Source organism: Trachemys scripta, chromosome 7 (assembly GCF_013100865.1).
Source record: "Trachemys scripta elegans isolate TJP31775 chromosome 7, CAS_Tse_1.0, whole genome shotgun sequence".
In the NCBI taxonomy this organism is placed as follows: Eukaryota; Metazoa; Chordata; order Testudines; family Emydidae; genus Trachemys; species Trachemys scripta.
In genome coordinates, this window is record NC_048304.1 from 17,410,573 (window position 1) to 17,431,469 (window position 20,897).

The 20,897-nt window shown below is 41.1% G+C and overlaps 1 protein-coding gene across 2 annotated transcripts in view; it reads left to right on the forward strand.

Moving 5' to 3' along the window:
* Nucleotides 1-19,430, forward strand: part of LMCD1 (LIM and cysteine rich domains 1) — a 67,344-nt gene extending 47,914 nt beyond the window's left edge. For both annotated transcript variants that reach the window (XM_034776452.1, XM_034776453.1), the window contains 3 exons: nucleotides 5,451-5,786; nucleotides 14,770-14,985; nucleotides 16,928-19,430. In XM_034776452.1, the coding sequence (XP_034632343.1) occupies nucleotides 5,451-5,786; nucleotides 14,770-14,985; nucleotides 16,928-17,086 (711 nt within the window). In that variant the 3' untranslated portion in view covers nucleotides 17,087-19,430. The remainder of the gene's footprint in view (nucleotides 1-5,450; nucleotides 5,787-14,769; nucleotides 14,986-16,927) is intronic.
* The last annotated feature ends 1,467 nt before the right edge of the window (nucleotides 19,431-20,897 follow it).

Genomic DNA, 20,897 nt, shown 5'->3' on the forward strand with positions numbered 1-20,897 from the left:
CATTTTCCCGGACATGTTCGGCTTTTTGGCAGTTCCCCCCGGACGGGGGTTTGAGTGCCGAAAAGTCGGACATGTCCGAGAAAAAGAGGACGTATGGTAACCCTAGTCAACCAATGCAGTGTAGTAATCCTGTTCAGAGAGGAGAACATTTGGAGAGCCTCCTAGTGGCTGGGCAAGTTGCCTGATCCTGAAGTTCAGACTAAAGAGTTGTAAACTAGATTCTTACAGCTGTGGCACGCTAGGTTGTTCAAAGGGGAACCTTTTTTTTTCTCCTCCCCCTCCCCATGAAAGATTCTAAAACCTTTAACTTAATTTCCAGCATGATTTTGATTTATCAGACATTTTTGTTGTAAAGTCACATTTCCAGTAAACACAAATGTTCATTAACTTTGAACATTGATAAAAGTTTTGGTTAAATTGATAAACATGACCTTTTCATGAAAAATTCTGAACATTAACCATTTTTGTGAAAAGCTTGAAAAAAGGCCTTTTGGGTCAGGAAGAACCTCTAATTAACCAGCAGTAGTGACTTTTTCCCTTCTGAATACAAAGTGGAAATCTCGGGATTTTTCTTAATGTTGTTGTCCTGAAGTGGCTGGCTCAAGAACAGAAGGAAGTTCAGTGCTTGTTTTCAATGAGCTGGCTCTGTGTAAGTAATGAAGTGGGTATCCAAAATCCCAGGGGAAAATGAAGAGAAGAGTTTGTGAACTATCTGAATAAAATAGTCAGGGAGTGAAAATGTTTTAGTCCCAAAGTATCCAAGTGAAGGTAACATAATAAAACATTGTGACTATACATAATAGTAGTAAAAGAAGAATCTCATTCTTATTACCACTGAATCCAATCTTCAATGATAGGTTAGACTTCTCTGACCTGTTCTTAAGTCACTTAAGCATCTCCTTCATCTGGAAGGGGGAAAGCGCCCTGTATCTGGCCTTGTCTTGAAGATGGCCAATACCTTTCTGTGGCTGAGAAAGGCTTATAGATTTTGCTGTCACTTTTCATTTTCTTTACATTATTTAAAAAAAAAGAATCTCACATCTGGCCCTGGAATAAGATGTCTTAAATAGGTATGTTGACATTTATATTGGTCTCACAGCTCTACTATAGGAGTACATTAGTCTTGCCAAATTCTTATTAAATTCGTTCATTAAGGTGTGCCGGTTTTTGCCTTTTGCTTTGTCTTTTTTGTGCTGCAGCTGAACTAGGCCAGCAGATTTTGAGCGGTCTATTCTGTTATCTTTAATATTCTTGGATAAACTGCCTTGACTCTTTTTCCACTCAATAAATGCTTATGGCAGTATATTCTCACATATTTATTTCATTTCTGTGGAAGCTATGTCTGACACATTTAATTGTGCTTAAAGTAGCTGCAGCGTTTCTGTAGCTTGCTTTAGATTTATGACAGATACATATGCATAAAGGTTGGGCCAGTGTTGTTTTTCCTTGTGTGGTCTTCTGTAGAAACTCGTCTTTATTAAGGATCAACATTTTTTTTTAAAGGCGCCTCAACATGATCTTGCGTTTAGTACCCACAGCTGTCTGTAGGCCACTTTAGTGGGACTGTAAATTATCAGCAGCAAAAATCAACACGTAAGACCTCCATCTGTCCATTCACAAAGTAAACGGACAGTTTGTCTAAATACCATTGCTTGCAACCACATTCATTTACACTGCCAAAAATGTGGGGTGAAAACCTGGTCTTTGGGGAACTGAATGGGCATTTAACAATTGACTGATTTCTGTGAGATCCCATTAATCTATGGTAAAATCACTTTTTTTTTTCTAGTTGAGCTCTGAAATCAGATGGAAATTTCATGGTATTTCTGAAATATCATCTTTTTACTAAAGATAGTTGAGGAGAATCTACATTAAGGGTTTTTTCTTTTCCCAACTCTTATTGGCTGTTTAATGTTTGCTACTCCCATGTAAACAACTTCTCTTCCCACTTAGACACACTAAACAGTTAAGTCTTTTTCATTCCATTACTGTTCTATTTGTAAATGCTGACAAAGTAAGACGCAAATCTAATGCAGCTGAATGCTGGTCTTAAAAGTGAATGTCAGGCAGCCAACTGGCTGCCTACTAGCTCTTCACACTAAAGTAGGAAAAAAGGTCTCCAATGGGAAACTCCCTTTCCTTTAAAATCGATGCCAAAAATCATTTAAGTGTACAGAAAACATCCTCCTGCAAATGTTAATTCAACATGGGACAAGACTTGTCATAGGACCAAAAAAGCTATGAATTCAATGACCAACTGGCTACCAAGGGAATCTTCCATCAGATGAACTTTATTCAGAGAGCTGTTTCTTAATTGCCCTCTTTCAAATTCTCTCTTCACAGTAATGAGGTATGAAGCTGTTGACCACCATCCATATGACAAAATCAGTAGTGCAGGAATGTTGGTGGTCATCTGTTTCAAAGCTGTCAGTTCAGTAGTCACCCAACTTCTTATTGGCATATAGGTTTATCTAGAGGTGACGTGGGGGGGGTCATGTGCCCCTCTCCTCTCCCCCTCCCCCCCACACACACAATTTGTTGCTTGGCTTATACTGAATGTGCTCACACAGACTGAGTGTGCTCAGTAACACTGTTGAAGCCAGCTGCCCTCACTCTGCCCCCGCATCGGGAGGCATGGGTAGTCTCTGGGTTTTCCTCTTATACAATGGATAAAATGAAGGATCATCTGCCAATGTACAGCTTGGAGTAATTTGCTTGTAACATCTTTCTTAAAAACTAACCAAAACTCATTTAACATCTTGAGCTTTATAAGCTGTCGGTTTTGGTTATACAATGCTATAGACTCGCCTCTTGACTCTCCCAGTCGTAATGGCTGGAAGCCACCTGGCTGTTGGCAGCCGCTTCGTACAATCACTCAGCAACAGGAAGGAAGTCTCCTGACGCATACTCGGTACTGGTTGTAGTCTTTTACCTAAAATATGCCCGCAGGAGCACTTTCAACCTAGAACATTTAGGACCTACTGTACTCAAGAAGAAACCATTATTCAAAAAAATCTAGACATGCCAGCTTTCCACAAGCTGAGAGAATACATGGGTTCAAAGAATTCATTTTCTTGTTAGTAAGCACTGTCTTTTTCTATCCATGCTTAACAAGCCACTGGATGCTGAGTGAGAGGGGCATGGATATGCAACCTGGAATCTTGATGTCCTTCTAATTTATGCTGCCTCTATCTAATTTTGTTAAATAAGGTCCTGATGCAACTCCCAACTAAGTCATTTGGAGTTGGATGGGACCAATAAGTGGGTAGCTGCTTTCTGCACTAGCTGAGGCTTTCAATGGTAGCCCTCATGGAGCATACTGTAGTGATATGATGGGGCCTGGGTGAATGGGTGGCAAAGCCTGAATCGAAAAGGAATGATTTGTCATTCTGACCAAATGTGGATAGGATAAAGCTCTTCTGGCCAACAATTTTTTTCCAATATCTAGGAACAGCTGAGAGCCCAAAAGCCATCCTCAATGCAAATGATATGAATAAAACTATATAGACATGGCACATATCAACCCTGATGCCCTCCCCCCCACCACTCCATTTTAGAAGGGGAAAATTGACTGACCTTAATAAAATACACACTACTCTAGCTGGCTTAATATTAAATACTGATGTGGTTAGGCACAAAGATGTATCGACTGGTCTGTTCCCTTCTAGTTGCTTAGACATAATTGAGCTGATCACACACTTCAAACTTCTTCTAATAGCTCATCTGAAGCTAAAGATTAAGGGACAACTCTCTACTTGAGTGGATTTTTTTTTTTTAAATGACCACATACGCTTGTATTAGGCAAACAGCTTTTTGAAAAAAAATCTCATCGCAACCAAAGACATTGATTAAAATGGCTTGTTTATGTAGTCTAGAACTTTTTTTTTTTTAAGTGCTAGGAAGGGGCTTCTGAAGGAAGTCTATTAAAATAGAAGATGTGTAGACTCAGATAATTACACAGGCTTATAAGATGACTGTGAGCCAGGTATATTGGGATGGGCACAAGAATGTGGCCTAAAGGCTAGGCCACCAGACTGCTACACAGAAGACCTGTGTTCAAGTTCTAGCACTGCAACTGGCCAGCCTGGTGACCTTGGGTAACTTGGCATTTTACAAATGGGGATCATGACAATTTTGTAAAGTGCTTTGACTCCTATAGATGAAACACGTTCTATAAGAGCTAGATATATAGTATTATATGTTATAAGATCATATTTCCACTCCTGGTCACACTGAGGATATGTGAGTTGAGATTAAAATATCAGGTTGGCTGATCTTTCGGGGTCAGCAACCTACGGCACACGTGCCAAACACGGCACGCGAGCAGATTTTTTGAGTAGCACGCAGCTCCCTGCCACGGTCTCAGCCCCCTGCTCTCCCCTGCGGGGGCAGGAGGCAGAAGCTTGGTTCTGCAGCAGCCAAGCTTCCCCCCTCCCCCTCTTTTTTCCCCAGCGTGATGCTTTCCTGCCCCACCTCCTCTCCATCCCTGCGCCAATCAGATGATGGCCCTAGCGAGGGGGAGGGGGAAGAGCGGCGGCGTGCACACAGCTCCTTAAAGCAGGCAGAGAGAGGTAGGGATGGGCCTGGGGGAAGGGGGTGGAACAGGGCATATCCCTTCCAGCCCCCTGCCATGAGCCACTCAGGGCAGGGGGCTGGGAGCTCCCCCACCAGCCGAGCACCAACCCTCTGCCCTGCACCCCCCCACCCCAACACACAGCCAGCCCTCTACCCTGAACCCCCCAGCCCTCTGACCTGACCCTTGAACCCCCCCACACCCAGCCTTCTGCTCTGCACCCCCAGACACCCCCAACCTTCTGTCCTGATCCCTGAACCCCCCCCCCGGCCCTCTCCCCGACCCCTGAAACACCCCCCCCCCAAGGTCTGGGGTCCCAGCCGCAGGCCCTGATCAGCTCGCTGCCAGCCTGGGGTTCTGTTCACCTAGGCCGGCAGCGGGCTGAACAGGCTGGCGGCGTAAGATCAGCATTTTAATTTAATTTTAAATGACGCTTCTTAAACATTTTGAAAACCTTGTTTACTTTACATACAGTAGTTTAGTTATATAATATAGACTTATAGAAACAGACCTTGTTAAAATGTATTACTGGCATGCGAAACCTTAAATTAGAGTGAATAAATGAAGACTCGGAACGACACTTCTGAAAGGTTGCCTACCCCTGCTCTAGGTATTTATAGAGCTGGTTGGAAAAACAGGAAGAGGGGGGGAATCAAACGTTTGACACTTTCCTGTCTCTCATCCAAATTTTATTTGAAATTCAAAAAATTTTGACCAGCTCTGCCTTCAAAACCTCAAAAGTTCAGCCTACATTTTATTTTCATCTGAACATGTTCATCCATCTTAACTCTAAAATTATTAAGTATACACACAGAGCTAGTACTTCTATGTAGGAACCTCTTTAAGAATATTGATTTCTTCCTTCTCCCTGCATCAGGCTATACAGTACATGGAACTGATTCCAAAGGATATGCAACCAGTTGCCGGCACGGAAGGGGCATCCTATCGTCGTAGGCAGTTAATGAGGCAGCTCCCCATTTATGACCAGGACTCTTCCCACTGCCATGGCCTTGCTGAAAGTGAGATAAAGCTTATGGAAGATTTTGTAAAGAAATATAAAAGTGATGCTCTGGGAGTTGGTGAAGTTGCACTTCCTGGCCAAGGTGGCAGTGCCAAGGAGGAAGGGAAGCAGCACGACAAAAATGCAGCTGCAAGTAAACTGCCCATTTCAACCAACGGAGCCCTGAGTGTTGCACCAACGGGAGTGGAGTATGTAAGTGTCTTTTTACTTCTATGAAGTTCTTCTGGATGCTGACGTTACTGCATGCTGATGAGTTCCCATTGCCCAAACAACTTTCAAAAGCACTCATTGTTGGCCCAACCCTGCTCTCATTGAAAGTAGTGTTCGGAAACGCTATTTCACTAGGAGGGTGGTGAAGCACTGGAATGGGTTACCTTAGAGGTTTTAAAGGCACGGCTTGACAAAGCCCTGGCTGGGATGATTTAGTTAGTGTTGGTCCTGCTTTGATCAGAGTATTGGACTAGATGACTTCCTGAGGTCTCTTTTTCAAACCTAATATTCTATGATTCTGAGTGTTCACCCAACATTGATCATGTCTTTAAAAGCTGAGTACCTAAATTTAATCATATGGAAAAAAGAAGCCTTGTTTTCATTACCTGCAGCTCCTATTGACTTCAGTGAGAGTTATGGGGTTCTCAGCCCCTTTAAAAATCAGACACAAGCTGTCTCAAGTTGGGCATGAGAAAATGAGGCACACACACAGTTGGCGGCTTTATTTTACTACACGTATAAATTACTGAATACTTCAATTGGGTCTTCAACCCAAATAAAAGTCAAAATAACTTAAATAATAACAGGCAGCATTATATTTGAACATAATGCTTTGAACACATAACAGTGGAGGTGCTCTGCACTGAAGTTACATGAGCAGTTATTTTTAGATATTTCACAGGTTTATGATTTAATACATCTGGAATCCATCATCCATAGATGTGCACAGCTGGGATTGAAAAATGCATTTCCGAAAGTATCCAGATTCTTTACCAGTCTTTTGTGCTCGGAGAATATAAATCTAATGTAACGTAAGGTTTAAAAGGGGTCTTAGGTGATCAGCGTGATCATTCCAAGAAATGCCTGTCATAAAATATATTCATTGAGCTGGAAACCTATTTCATGCTGAAACTTGCCAAGATAACTTCAATGATTGATTTTAAAGCTGAAAAACTAAGGTGTGAATTTTTAAGGCAATATTTTCTTGTAATTATTATACTGCGATTGTAGCATGTCAAGTGCAGTCACTTTTCATTCCCTATCAAGTAAAGACATTTTAACTTTCTCTTTGTCCATGTCGACTAGTATGTAACTAGTCTTCAGAGTCTGGAATACACCTAAAGCTTGGTGAAGAATCACAAACTAAAAAATTTAGTATCTGAAAAAGGAAGACATCCATTAAACTCATTTATAAAAGCCATCTTGGCACAAAGCGCTTATTTAGACTGGAAGTTTGTCCTTCCAAGCAAATACATAACTGTGGTATTATTCTTCCAAGAACTTGAAGCTTTATTTTTGTTCAGGCACCAGCTGAAAACTGAAATTGTTTCAAAAATAGCACCAATGTCTCTCTTGTAATTAAGGTATCACATAGCTGAACTTTGAGGCACCGCTGTAAAATTCCACAGAAGGCTTTGCCATACCAAAGAATAACTGCACATTTCCCAGTCTAACAAGGGCACCCATTTTAGTATGATTTGATGCAGTAATTAACACAGCTGAACTGGCCTGAGTGGATAGGAGCTCAAAAGCTGCATGTGTTAATGTCCTAAATTATACTAGCTTTCCTAGAACTGCACAGGTATGAATCCTGAAAAAGTCATTCTCTTACAGAAGAACAGACAATGGGGGTCTGATTCTCTAGCCTTTCTGTAATCACTGCTGTGAAAACTGGTAGAATTTTTTACACCCACTTCATACAAGTGTAAATGGGCAAGAAAAGTAGAATTAGGCCAGACAGAGATAAAGGCTGGCTCAGCCAATACTGAGATTCCTGCAACGCCAATGCTAATGTGACTATTACTCTTCATTCTCCAGTGCCACATGATGTGCTAAACAAGCTGCTCCGTAACAAGAGCTATGTGATGACACTATCTTGCGTCCTGGTCCTCTCTCACTGCCTTTGTTGGAGCATATCATAGATTCCTCCCTCTGCCTGTCCACACCAACTCACATTTTCCCCTTGCTCTCAACACAGAAACATGCACACCCAGTACTGGGTGCACACTGTATTTTTCTTGCCTCTAAAAGTAGCATGGATGAGGGAAGGAGGCTGTGGACTACGGCCATAATTCTGCACTTTGATTCAATGGCTTTATACTAGCAAGCTTCTCATACTCCAGTGACATTACATCTGTAAAAGAGCTAAGAGTTGGGCCTTGAAAGTTGGGAATTGCAGTTTGGGGGCAAGACAAGCCTGTGGCTTTGCGGGTGGTTGGGGGTCCCAAATTTGTTTGAAATTGCTTAGAGGACAAATCTTTGTCTTTGTGCCAGGCTCCCATTCAGTCATGAATAATTCCCTGATTCTCCTTAAAGACTAGGAAGGGATGGCAGCTATGCACCGGGCTACAATTCAAATCCTGTCCCATTTGTCCAGGCTAAGATGCGTCTTTGTATTTTATTCCTGGAAGAGCCAGGCCAAGAGTGCAGCAAATGGTATTCTAATACAGCATTTACCTTTCAATTAGTGAGTAGCCAAAACAATAGGGGAGATGTGAACAAAATACAGAAAAAGCTGACTGAGAATGAATTTAAAGTTGCTTTAATGCAGGCAGAGAATGAAGTAAAAATACTAGCAATGCTAAAACTTAGAGCAAACTTTTATGTCATTTAGACCATTATCGCTCTAGAACCAAGTATTCCTATTATCTAATGCCACCATCTTCTGTGCATCTCCCAAAATCATAAAATGTAAGCCTAAATATTGCAACATCTTCACTGCATAAACTGACTTCTTTTTGTCTGTGGGATCTCTCGTTTCTCCCCTCCCTACCACTGCTTCTGCTAAGAGGTTTCAATCAAATCTGTTAAGCAATCTCCATGCCATCTGAAGCTGGCCTCAGAGAAGGGGGAATGTTTCATCTGTGGTCTTAGGAATTACCAGGACAGTAGGCTATACTTGCCAGTTTCCTGACACCCAAGATAATAGGTAGAGGATAGTGAGGTCACAGAGTTTCCAGTCATTGAAGATATGAAAGTCAAGGTTGAGGGAGGAGGCCAGTCTTGGGATCTACCAGGGTTACAAAATGTGAAATGGTAGGGTGTATTGTTTGGGGTTTTTCTTGAAATTCACTTCGGCAGCGTTTTCCTTGTTTTCAGTACAGATGGTACAGACTCAGGTGTATCCAAAGGAAAGGTTTGCATGAATCCCAGCAGCCGATTTTTCACTGGGGCCTAATTCAAACTGACTTTGCTGTCAGGGAGATCAGATTGAAGTACAGAACTAAAACCTTGTGCAAGATGCTCACAGCTTTGCATTGTGACAACAGTAACTACTGAACATTCTAGTTCATTTATCTGTGCAGTATTTGGTCTCCCCTTGACAAACCCCTTCATATTAATTGCACGTATTAATTGGTGAATACCTCCCTAATACCAATCTTGAAAGTGCTGTTGCATGCTCAGGCAACTGTTTCCCGTTGGAATCAAAGTGTATAAAGCAAAACTTATTGGATCAGTGTAATTCTCTCCCTAAGAAAGGGAGCTGATCTCCACCACTGTGGCTGTACTTTTTTCTGCTATGGGGAGGAGTTCCGTAGCTATACCAATACTGTGCTCCTCCTACTCAATATCTCCTGTGAGACAAACTCATTTTCTGTCAGGCAGAAAACAGACTATTTCTGACCCACCCAGTCTCAATAAATGTTCCAGTATTGCAGCCAGCATGTTGGAATCAAACAAACCAAACAGCTAAGCAGTCAATCAAAATTAGCCACAGTTCCAAATAGTTTGAGGCCAGCAGCAGTCTAATAAATATTCAGTGGTAACACAGACATATTGAAAAAGAAAAAAGTAGCTTCAACTGTGGAAACTTCAGTTGTAAAAGAGCTTTGAGAATGACTGGCTCTTTCAGAGGTCAAGTTCTGAAACAATTCAATATGGAGGAAGAGAGTAGCATTCAGTTACCACCTGTAGTAACTGGTGGTAGTCACAAATGAAGAATTCACTCATTCCCAGAGAAATGGAGCTCTAAGATGAGTGCCTTATGATGATCCTACTAAAATGTGCAAAAGAGTTCCATTTACCACGAGGAAGAATAAGTGGAAATATTACTGTTTGATGCTTAGTGAAGACTAAATAATTGCAATATGAGGGAACAGAGAAACAAGTTGAGTGGCTTTTATTGGCAAGAAATATGAGCTTGAACCCAGGGAGAGGTTTTTTGCTTATTAATGCTGTGGTTTAATAGTTAGATCTCCCAAAATCAGCAGAGTTGGGATGGGTCAGTTCTTGGAGATCTCCTCTATGAGGCAGCACTCAAGCTCCAGGTTGCTGCTGAATATGATGGTGAATTCACTCTATGGCCCTCTTCTCCCTGAGCCAGGCCAGAACCAGTGCCCCTAGACTGATATAGAGGGTTACAGTGAAGTTTCCAGAGTTCAGATGGTATGTAAAACCCATTCATTTAAAGAATCCATCATACTTTTTGCAAGGACAGAGCTGCTAAGTCTGATGTTCTGGCCAAAATCCAAGTTAAATGATGATTCTCCCTGGCACTTTCAAGTGCAGAAGTTATGCTTCACTTTCCCTTTATAAAAAGTGCGGCTGATGCAAAATATCTGTTTACCATTCTGGAGATGGATGAGTGAGCCCTTCTAATGTTTGTGTGAATATTTATTAGTGTTTTGGAACCCTTCAGGGTGAAAGGAATTGTAGAAATTTGACTGACATCCTTCCATTCCTGTATAAAAATTGCATGGGATGCCAAGTCAGGTCATATCTGTTCAGTTGTGTGGCCTTGCATGTCCAACATTCTGCTGTCCTCACTGGCTAAGATGGAGCAGAGGAGGATATTTGAACTCTGCAACACCATGGTCATGTTCCCAGCAGTGCTGCCCATATAAGACTTCCCACAGGGTGTCTTAAAGCTGCAAAAGGGCAGTTACCATCATTCAGATCCACAGAACAGTAATTGGTATGTTTAGCAGCTGTGTTATTCTGAATCTATTTCCCCATGTAAAGTATCCTCACACCTTTTTGTCAACTGTCTAAAATGGGCCATCTTGATTATCACTACAAAAGTTTTTTTTTTTTTTCTCCTGCTGATAATAGCTCATCTTAATTAATTAGCCTCTTAGAGTTGGTATGGCAGCTTCCACCTTTTCATGTTCTGTATGTGTATATATATCTCCTTACTATATGTTCCAGTCTATACATCTGAAGTGGGCTGTAGCTCACGAGAGCTTATGCTCAAATTTGTTAGTCTCTAAGGTGCCACTAGTACTTCTGTTCTTTTTGAGTAATTTGTATGTGTTGCACTGCAGCGGAACGTACTGGGGTTTGGATGTGTTTTGCTTTGAGATTCTTGTTAGAGCATGAAACTGGAGTAAATCTATGTAAACTGAACCTGGGGAGGGATAAGGTTTGTACAAACCCTTGGAGGAAAAACTTTTGCAGAGCTCTGCTTTTGTTACAACATCACCACCACCTTTTCTATCTGACTGCATGAGGGAAGCATTCACAATGAAATGTGACACTTCAGAATTCTGTCAAAAGAACTGAAGCCTGGAATGGTTCACTCCTTAATCTGTATGTTGGGAATAAACAATGTTCCTCCTGTTCCTTAAGAATGTTCATTTTGTCAAGGATGATCAGCCACTGTTTCAACAAAGGGCACATACCTATCCCTGGGTACATAGGGTAGGTGTGCTTGTAGTGGAGGGGTGAAGGAACTAGTTGGGAATCTATCTGCATTGCTATTCAGATATAAGCACTTTCTCACAACTATAACCAAGGAAGGAGGCAGCAGCATGATGTTGCAAGCTTACATGCCACATGCTGGAAATGTTTGATTCTGAAAAAAAATACGGAAGAAAACGTTAGTACAGCAGAGTGCTCTGCTATAAAAGGGAGGGATGAAGACAATGCTGGGCTGTCAAGGGATGTGCTCATCTCAAAATAGTCTTTTCAATACTTGAGACTTGATTAAATCTGGTGGGTTCCTTTCTGTCGGGAATGAAGTGGGAGACATGAGATGAATATCCAGAGAAGAGATGGCTATTGCTCCAACTTTCCACTTGGTTGGGTGGTGGAATTCTTAGCGAGGCGCTCTGAGAAACCCCATCCCCCCATTTTCAGATTGTGCCTGCATTTAGATTATCTAGATCTTTGGAAGTAAAGTCACATGTTAAACAACTTAATATTTTTTTGTTTAAATTTGTATAATTGCAGTCTACAAGGCTGCCTCTCTGAACCTGGAACATGATCAAACCACATGAGTCCTGCCCCTCTGCCCACACCCCTTCTCCAACCACAGGACTCTCCGATTGCCAGAGCTCCCAGCAACTGTCACTCTATACACAATGTTGGGAAAAGCTTTCTGTCTTCTGGTGCCCCACAGCTAGAGACACACACAAACAAAATGGCTGTTTGCTGTAAACATGAGTTGGAGTCTTGAATTTTAATTCCTAACGTCTGATCCTCCACAACTCTTGCCACACTAAACTCTCTGTGAAATAGTTAGTGGGATTGTTTCACTGAGAAACAATTAATCAGACTGAGTAATTTAAATCACAACATGTGTGAGACAAGTTGCTTAAGCAGTACATCTTGTTTTGATGAAACTTTAACCAGTGCTTCAAAGACTGCTGGTAGAAAATTGCCTTACAGCCAAAGGCTGTGCTGGATGAAATTCCAGCTGCCACTTAAAGCACTTCGTTTGACTGAAAAACTAAAATGCTGATCAAGTGCAGACTCAGCAGCTACGAGGCAGACTCTGTCCATCCAAAATTGTAAAATGGGAACATAAAGGGCAACCTGTCAGCCACAATAAAGTCTGTTTTTTGGCTGTAGAGAAGAGGTATGTTGGGTTTTTTTGTTTTTGTTTTTTTCAAATGTGTTTTTAAAATGATTGCAGGATTTCCCATTGTGGACTATAAAATAAATAAATCCAACCGATCCTAATTGTAGTATGAGCTCACAGATCCCCCTAAGTACCTGGCAGGTAGCTTTCACTTCCCATCCTTTTGTGGACATGTGGCGTCTAATTCTCTTATCCTTCATTTACACCAACGTAACACCACTGACGTCCAGGAAGCTACACCTGTTTTAAACCAGTGTATGTGAAAGGAGAACCAAGGCTCTTAATTTCTCAACATCTGCACAAAATTACACCTGTTAAGACATGCTGAATTTTTTGTTCTGAGTTACAGGATGTCTGTAGATGACTTGCAGATTGGGGGAGTGGTAAATAATGAAGAGGCCAAGTCACTGATAAAGAGCAATCCAGATTGTGCTTGTGCCCAATTTACCAATCTGTTTCACTAGGGCCAAGTTTTAGGTCAGGCCCTTAAAAACAAAGACTGTAGGCTGCATTTATCTCAAATTTATCAAAGAGAAGATTAAGGAGTGATTTGATCAGTCCATAAGTACCTACACAAGGAACAGAAATTTGATAATAGAGCAGGAGTACTTGTGGCACCTTAGAGACTAACAAATTTATTAGAGCATAAGCTTTCGTGGACTACAGCCCACTTCTTCGGATGCATATAGAGTGAAACATATATTGACGAGATTGTGTGTGTGTGTATACACACACACACACACACACACACACATACAGAGAGCATGAACAGGTGGGAGTTGTCTTACCAACTCTGAGAGGCCAATTAAGTAAGAGAAAAAAACTTTTGAAGTGATACTCAAGCTAGCCCAGTACAGACAGTTTGGTTACAATTTGTTAGTCTCTAAGGTGCCACAAGTACTCCTGTTCTTTTTGCAGATACAGGCTAACACAGCTGCTACTCTGAAACTTGATAATAGAGGGCTCATCAATCTAGCAGACAAAGATATAACACTACCCCATGGCTAGAAGCTGAAGTTAGACTAATTCAAACTGGAAACAAGGCGCAAATCTTTAACAGTGAGAGTAACTTTATTATTGGAACAACTTATCAAGAACTGTGGCGGATTCTCCATCACTGGAAAGCTTTAAATAAAGATTGCACATCTTTCTAGAAGACCTGCTGTAGTTCAATCAGGAATTAATTCAGGCAAGTCCTATGGCCCAGCTATGTGGATGTCAGACTAGATTATTACAATATCTTGCAGCCTGTGAAACAATGTTAAAAAGCTGATTATTTTTTTTCATCAGAAGGTTACAGGGCCAGATCTTTTGTTGATGGGAAATTCATGTAGCCCCATTGACTTCAGCTGGAGTAAGTTGACACAACTCCTCTGAATCACTGGCCCTCAGTTCTCATCCTGGGGTAGCAAGAATGTTGCTTTTCATTGGACAACTTTGCAGCACTGCCTGCATGGCTCCTTGAGACTGGTTCCTACTTTTTACTTCTTGGTCATTTCCTTCAAAGAAAAATATCACCACAACTGGCTCCTTTCCTCAGCTCTTCCCACTATTCTTGCTGAGAGTAAGGGGCGGGGGGTAACAACTTAAGCCTAAATTATGCAGCTAAACCAATACCTAAATTGGACATTTTTTATACAAGAATTCATACGTGTTCTGCTGTTAGTCCACTGATGGTTTAAAAACAAGAGATCTTAATCCTCCTACTGCCGGACATAAGCTGATTATCAGGCTGAGCCTGAGACCAGAAAGTGTTCCCCTCTTGGTATATTATTGCACAATTAGCAGCATTCCTGTCTAATTACTGCTTCCCCTGGAATATCTAAAAGTCCTCCGTGTTGGAGACAAAATGGACTATTTTAGGCTAGATGGATTATTGTACTAGTCCACCGTGGCAGTTATCAGTCAGTACTTACCAACTGTATAAGTAAGAATATAAGATCCAAAAAAGCCATAAATCAGGAATTCCTTTTAAAAAAGCCACTAAAATATGCAAAATTCTTAGTCATGAATATGCCTTGTATTTACAGCAGGTTTGATTGCCATATGAATTGCAGAAAGTATTCTTGTCCAGCAGAGGGTATGATGAACTACCTGGGCAGTCCTCCTCTCTTCCTTTTCCTTCCCCCCCGCATACAGTCAATAATCTGTTCTCTATTCTAGTGCTGCGAGAACTGCAAACAGGTGGTGCCTACGGACTGCCCGGTGGTGTACGTGGACAGAGCGGGCTACAATCGCCAGTGGCACCCAGGCTGTTTTGTATGCTACAAGTGTTCTGAACCTCTGGTTGACCTGATCTACTTCTGGAAGAACGGTGCGGTTTGGTGTGGGCGCCATTACTGTGAGAGTATAAAACCACGCTGTGCAGCTTGTGATGAGGTAGGGCTGATTCCCTGCTGCAATTCTGCTACCCCTAGGAAGACAGACTTTTTTGGACCTTGTGCAAAGAGACCTGTGGGGCCTCCTACTCTTCTATGTTCCTCCATCTCTGTATACTCAGGAAACTCTCTTCTAGCTGCATCCTACTCATTTGGGGGTTTCCTTCCTTCCATGCATGCTTTGTGTGTCTGTGTATTGCAGGGGGAGGTGTTTGCACACACATGCACCCCTGTTTGAGGTTCTGTGGACCTGGTGATCTTCCTACACGAATCAAGAGGCTCAAATACCCTATGTGGAAGGTAGTTAGAGAATTTGTTCTCTGATGCTTCCCACTGGCTCTAGAAATGTCAAGGACAAGAAATCTGGCTGGTGAGTTGGATGTGCAGTATAGGGCTACTAGAAGAGCGAGGTCTCCATGCAGTTAGATAGCAGTGAGGATTATGAATTGGAATGGGCTTCATATGTTGTTCCTTTCATTGAAACAGGCACTTGTGGTTTAAATACCTTTTAATTTTTCAGGGGGTCTGAAGAGCCGGTATTTGAATCAGGATTAGAGTTAAGATGAGGTTCATGGTATAGGGCTGGGTTTCAGGTATGGAATAGACAGTGCAGAAAATGTTGATCTGGTTGTGTTATATTTCTTGCCAACAAAGGCATAATCTTGCAAGTTTCCATCATCTCAGGCCAAAATCTCCTCACAAGGGCAACCATTCTTGTGAGACTTTGCTCCGTATTAAAAAGAGCTAATATTTCTCCTCTGGCTTTTGGATCTGGCCTAGAAGCAAAATCACTGGATAGACTCAAACTCTGATCCAGAGATTTAATCTCCAATTTGAAGTGGTTCAGGTCTGAGATCCTAGTTTGGGGCTATTTAATTATTAAGAAGCTTTGTCAAAAAAAGTCAACTGCTGTTGTCTCTATTGAATGTGGTCTTTCTTAAAAGGTCCTGGATAATGGTCTCATTGAAATGTAATCCAGTATCTTGAAGGTAGACTATGTAATTGTGTTCTCATGGGACCCTATATCTATTATGGGCTTGTCTACACTTACCGGAGGATCAGCGCTGTGGCGATGGATGAATTTAGCAGGTTTAGTTGAATACCTGCTAAATCCACCACTGATTGCTCTCCTGTCGACTCCTGTATTCCACCGGATTGAGAACAGTAAGGGGAGTTGACGGGAGATGCTCTCCCGTCGACATTGCATAGCGTGGACCCCGCGGTAAATAGATCTAAGCTACATCAACTTGAGTTACACTATTAACGTAACTCAAATGTGCATAGCTTAGATCGACTTTCATGCATAGCGTAGACAAGGCCTATCTCATGAAGAGATACAAACCGTGAGATGCTTTTAGAGAGCGGCTCTGATACAAGTTGCACACATTTTCTACACATACTTTAATGACAATACTTCAACATCTTTTAAAGAATTGCAGTATTGCAGGGGGAAAGTCCTGCCTCAATGCAGGGTAGAGAGCTGACATTGCTCCCTATTAGGAATAATAAATGGGGGTAATCAGCTCATTTTGTGATCCTCCTACTATTTTGGGGTGGGGGCCAGGCTCATTTTCTAACTCCACTGGCGCCAATCTAGAGTAACATCATTTTACTCAGTGTAGATGCACTGGATTTACATTCGTGTAACAGAGCTGAATTTTCCCCTTTTGTTTGCATTTAAAAATCTCTGGGATTTTTTTTCGAAGTGACATGTAAATGGTCTGCGGCTTTGGTTTCACCATCAAGAATGATCCCATGCTCTTTGTTTAGGAGTTCTCCTAAGAACGGCTTCCATATCTAATAGAGACCAGTAAATGTGCTCATTTGTTTGTTTTTGTGCTCCAACTTGGCAAACTCCCTTTGCTCACCTAATGAAGGGTGATGGTTGGTGTGCATGAGCAAAAACTACGGCAATAAACAGAGGTATTTGTTTACTTCCACAGATAATATTTTCAGAGGACTACCAGCAAGTTGAAGGGTTGACCTGGCACAAGAAACACTTTACCTGCCTGGTATGCGAGACCCTGCTGACTGGCAAATCCTTCAGCCTGGATAAAGCCAAGCTTCTATGTACAACTTGCAGTAAAACCAAACATCCGTAAACACCTAATAGCTTGAGAATCCAAAGTCTGCTCTCATAGATCCAAGTTAGAATTGGTGTAAATTGACAAATATGTGGAAAGGGATGGAGGGGGAAAATCACTTTGTGTTTCGCTCAAACTATAGAGTCTGGCGGTTCACTGCCAGGCAACTAGAAACCAACTCCCCCCACCTTTAAACCCTTAAATTGAAGGAAAATAACCCTTTGGGGAGGAAACAAAAAGGAAATTCACATGCTAGGGGACAAGAAGGAGATCTCTGGTCTCTTACTGGGAAAGAATTGCACTAACGCACTGGCATAAGTCGTTTCTGGGAGATCAGATCCACTAGGCTAAACCTTGTGATTAGCATGTGATTAATCTGAACCCAAGAAATCCAGAAACATGCAGACTTTTGGTTCAACTGTAAGATCTTGCTGCATCCTTTTTATAATGACACTTTTCAAAAGCCCTTTTCTGGCATACTAAACCTATGGTCAATAACTAGTTTTATGGAGTACGTGTATTCATAGAAAACTAGCAATTTGTACTAAATCAATAGATTCAAAGAATTAAATTAACCTAAGAAATTGTTGTGGGTAGGAAAATTGTATTCATTGTGGAAATAAGCAGGCTTTTCCTGGTTGGTGTATAATGTCCCACATTTTCACTGTAATTTTGCCATATTAATTGCCTGCAAGAATTTTGGTTGCAGGTAGATTATTGCAGTCCTCCTGTGAGCCATGTATATCTAGGCTGATGGCAGAATGGAGTGATTATAAGGGCAATTGACTAATCCCACTATTTAATTGGAGTTTTGATATGATGAAAAATTCCTGAAAATTCTTAGACTTGTAGCCCCAAGGCTACAGGCTTTAACCTCATACTCCCCTCTCATCCCTTTTTATAGTTAGTGAATTTCTGGGGAGAGGCGTGGTATTAATGGGATGGCCTGAACAGTGGGATTTATTTGGATTTGTGTACCATTGGTTTTTGGTCTGGCAGTCTCACAGAAACCAACTTTCTCATCAGAACAGTCTTGGTTCTTGCTGTGCCTGATACATTAGGATAACATTTTAATGCTCCCACCCAAGAAACTGAAAAAGGATTCTTAACTTCCAGACCCTCCCAATCCTCTTATCAATTCCCTAAGCCCATCTGATTCTGGTAATAGACCAAAAAGAACGTCCAAATGGTACAGATGGGTATAAGCCTGGTTTTCTATATTATATACCCAAATTACTCGCTAAAGAGAACTGTAATAGTTTGCAACAATATTTCCATACTAGATATGTAAAATGCTTGGGATTGCTGCCTAAACTTTCTTTAAACTATAGAAGATATGTTTTACTTTCAGCCAGACTAGGTATAACTGCATGCTGAGTGTGAACAATTTCTGTAATAGTACTGAAAATGAAAATGTGGTGAATTTGAACATGCAACAAACATATTGGCATAAGCAGTTGAAAGCTGGATGCACATATCCGGTTCCCAGTTCTTCACACCTTTATTGCAGGCACAACTGCACACGCAGTCGCACTGCATGGGTGTACATTCTACATGTTCCAAGTGAAACCTAAGTTTACTCAAACCCAACTTCACACCTGGAGAACATCTGCCAATATAGATGAATCAACATAAGCCTACATCTGGGAATAGGGGTGGGAATGGATAAATCCACATAGGGAGGTCTGTAAAAACCTAATGGGGACTCTTATGATGCACATAATAAAGGTTCTGTTATGAATGCCGCTGACTTAGTTGACATGTTTATAACTGGTATTCCTGGACATGCTTGGACACTTAAAAATAAAATCCTACCTCCAGGACTGATGTATTGTTAAGGAATTGTTAAGCTCTATCTGAATGAATAGCTTTGGATACAAGTAGTCAATGATCGTTGAAAGTTAGCAATGTGTGAATGGAAAATAAAAACCAGTGGTTTCATTTTACTGCACCCTTCATGTCCTTTATAGTATCCTGAATTATTGCTGCCCAATGTATGTGAACTATCTAAAATCCATCTGACATTTTAAAAAAAAAACCCTCAAAACAACCTTAAACGATTAAGAAGGGTAAAAAGCACACACTGCATGCAATCGGTGGTGACAATAGCCTGAATCATGTAGAGAATACTCTTTCAATAAAGAAATTAGCAGCCAGACAGCATTTAATGACAGGTATTCACTTTCCATTTGTGCACAAAGCATGCTATGTTGTAGCCAAATCACTTCATAAGAGGGAAATATGAAAAAAGAATGTGTTGAAGATACCTACAAATCACATGTAATGAGTCAATAAAACATTGAGTTCTTTTTAAATGTAGCAAATATCACTCTTGCCGTGAATACAGTACATCTTTAGTCTACCCCCTACAGAGTAATTGGTTTCTTCTTTTGCTTCAAGTAAACCGGCTGCTTATTCCTTGCATTATATTTGCTTTGAGATGGACACAGAAGCAATAGGCGTCTAAAGCCAACGATATTCAGGACAAGTTCAGATTTCATCTAAAAATGTCTCCGCTATTGCAGTTCATAAAGAGATTATATGTGTAAGGTAATCTTCCTCTTTTAAAATAATAAAACCTGCTCAGCGTGAACATGAGGTGGAACAAATTGTTCTTGTTTTGATATTTCAAAAGACTTTCTGCATGGTGGTAATATGTATAAATGTCAGAGCCGAGGAAGGCAGAACACTGGTGCCTTCAAGTCAGAGGACTTTAGAATCGTAGTGAAACTGTGGGAAGTAAACCTCTTTTGAGATATTTTGCTGGGAGTAACTTCATTTTCTTTCGTGTACAGTTTGTCTTGCCCGGGGCCTGACTGACATTGGTTACACTGGTTTTGTACCTGTGCAGCTTCACTGACTTCTGGTGTGATTTTTTTCCATTGTGCCACAGTCCCTTTGAATTAGCACAAAGAGGCAGTAAACTTAGGGGATCCAGCTACTCGATAGTCCTATGACATAAAATCAGCTCAATGATTCTAGGTAACACCTCTGCCCGCCCTTACCCCTCCACAGCTTCTGGCATCTCAGGGTGGGACTTTGCAAAGGGCACTGGGGTAGGGAAAGCATGGCTACAGCTCAAATTCACTCTGTCCCTGGATGCCAGAATAACATTTGGAGCTATAGGCAGCTAGGCCATAAGTGTCCCTGATGAGTTTGAAGGGCTGAATCAGCCCCTCAAAATAGGGGGAGGTACCTGGGGGCATAAAGTATGATGGAGAAAATAGCTAGTCCTAATTTAAACTGGTATAGCAGATCAGAGTTGGGCATGAAATTAGCTAGTGAAAGAAGCTTTCTATTTTCTACCCAGCGTTTTTGTAAGAATCTGGTCCTACAGATCCTTGATATGTGAGTAGTCCTTGCATAAGTAGTCCTAATGAATGAGACCATTCCCATAAGGAAGGGTTGGCAGAATCAGGTTCTTAATTTCCATTCTGAAACGTTGTTGTTGTTTGTTGTTATGGGCCAAAATATTTTGTATCATATGGGTGTAAGTCTGGTATAATTCAATTAACTAGTTATAGATTTTCATCTGTACAATTAAGAGCAGAATTTGCCCTAGTGTTTCAATTACTGGAATAAAATTTTAAGTTTAACTCTTCTAGAATTTAAAACAAACTTATTGTTTATTTTAAAAAATAATTGAATAAACTCCTATTTTGACCATTCTCAACACTATTGTGTCTGCTCTTTTGTTACCAAAAAAAAAAAAGTTTGTTCTTTCTCTTAAAGTAGTGCTGTTGCGAGTCAAGCCAATTAAATCCTGGTTTGTTTTATTTAATCTCGCCAGATAAAATAGTTATTAAACTGTTTGCTCCTCAGTGTATTG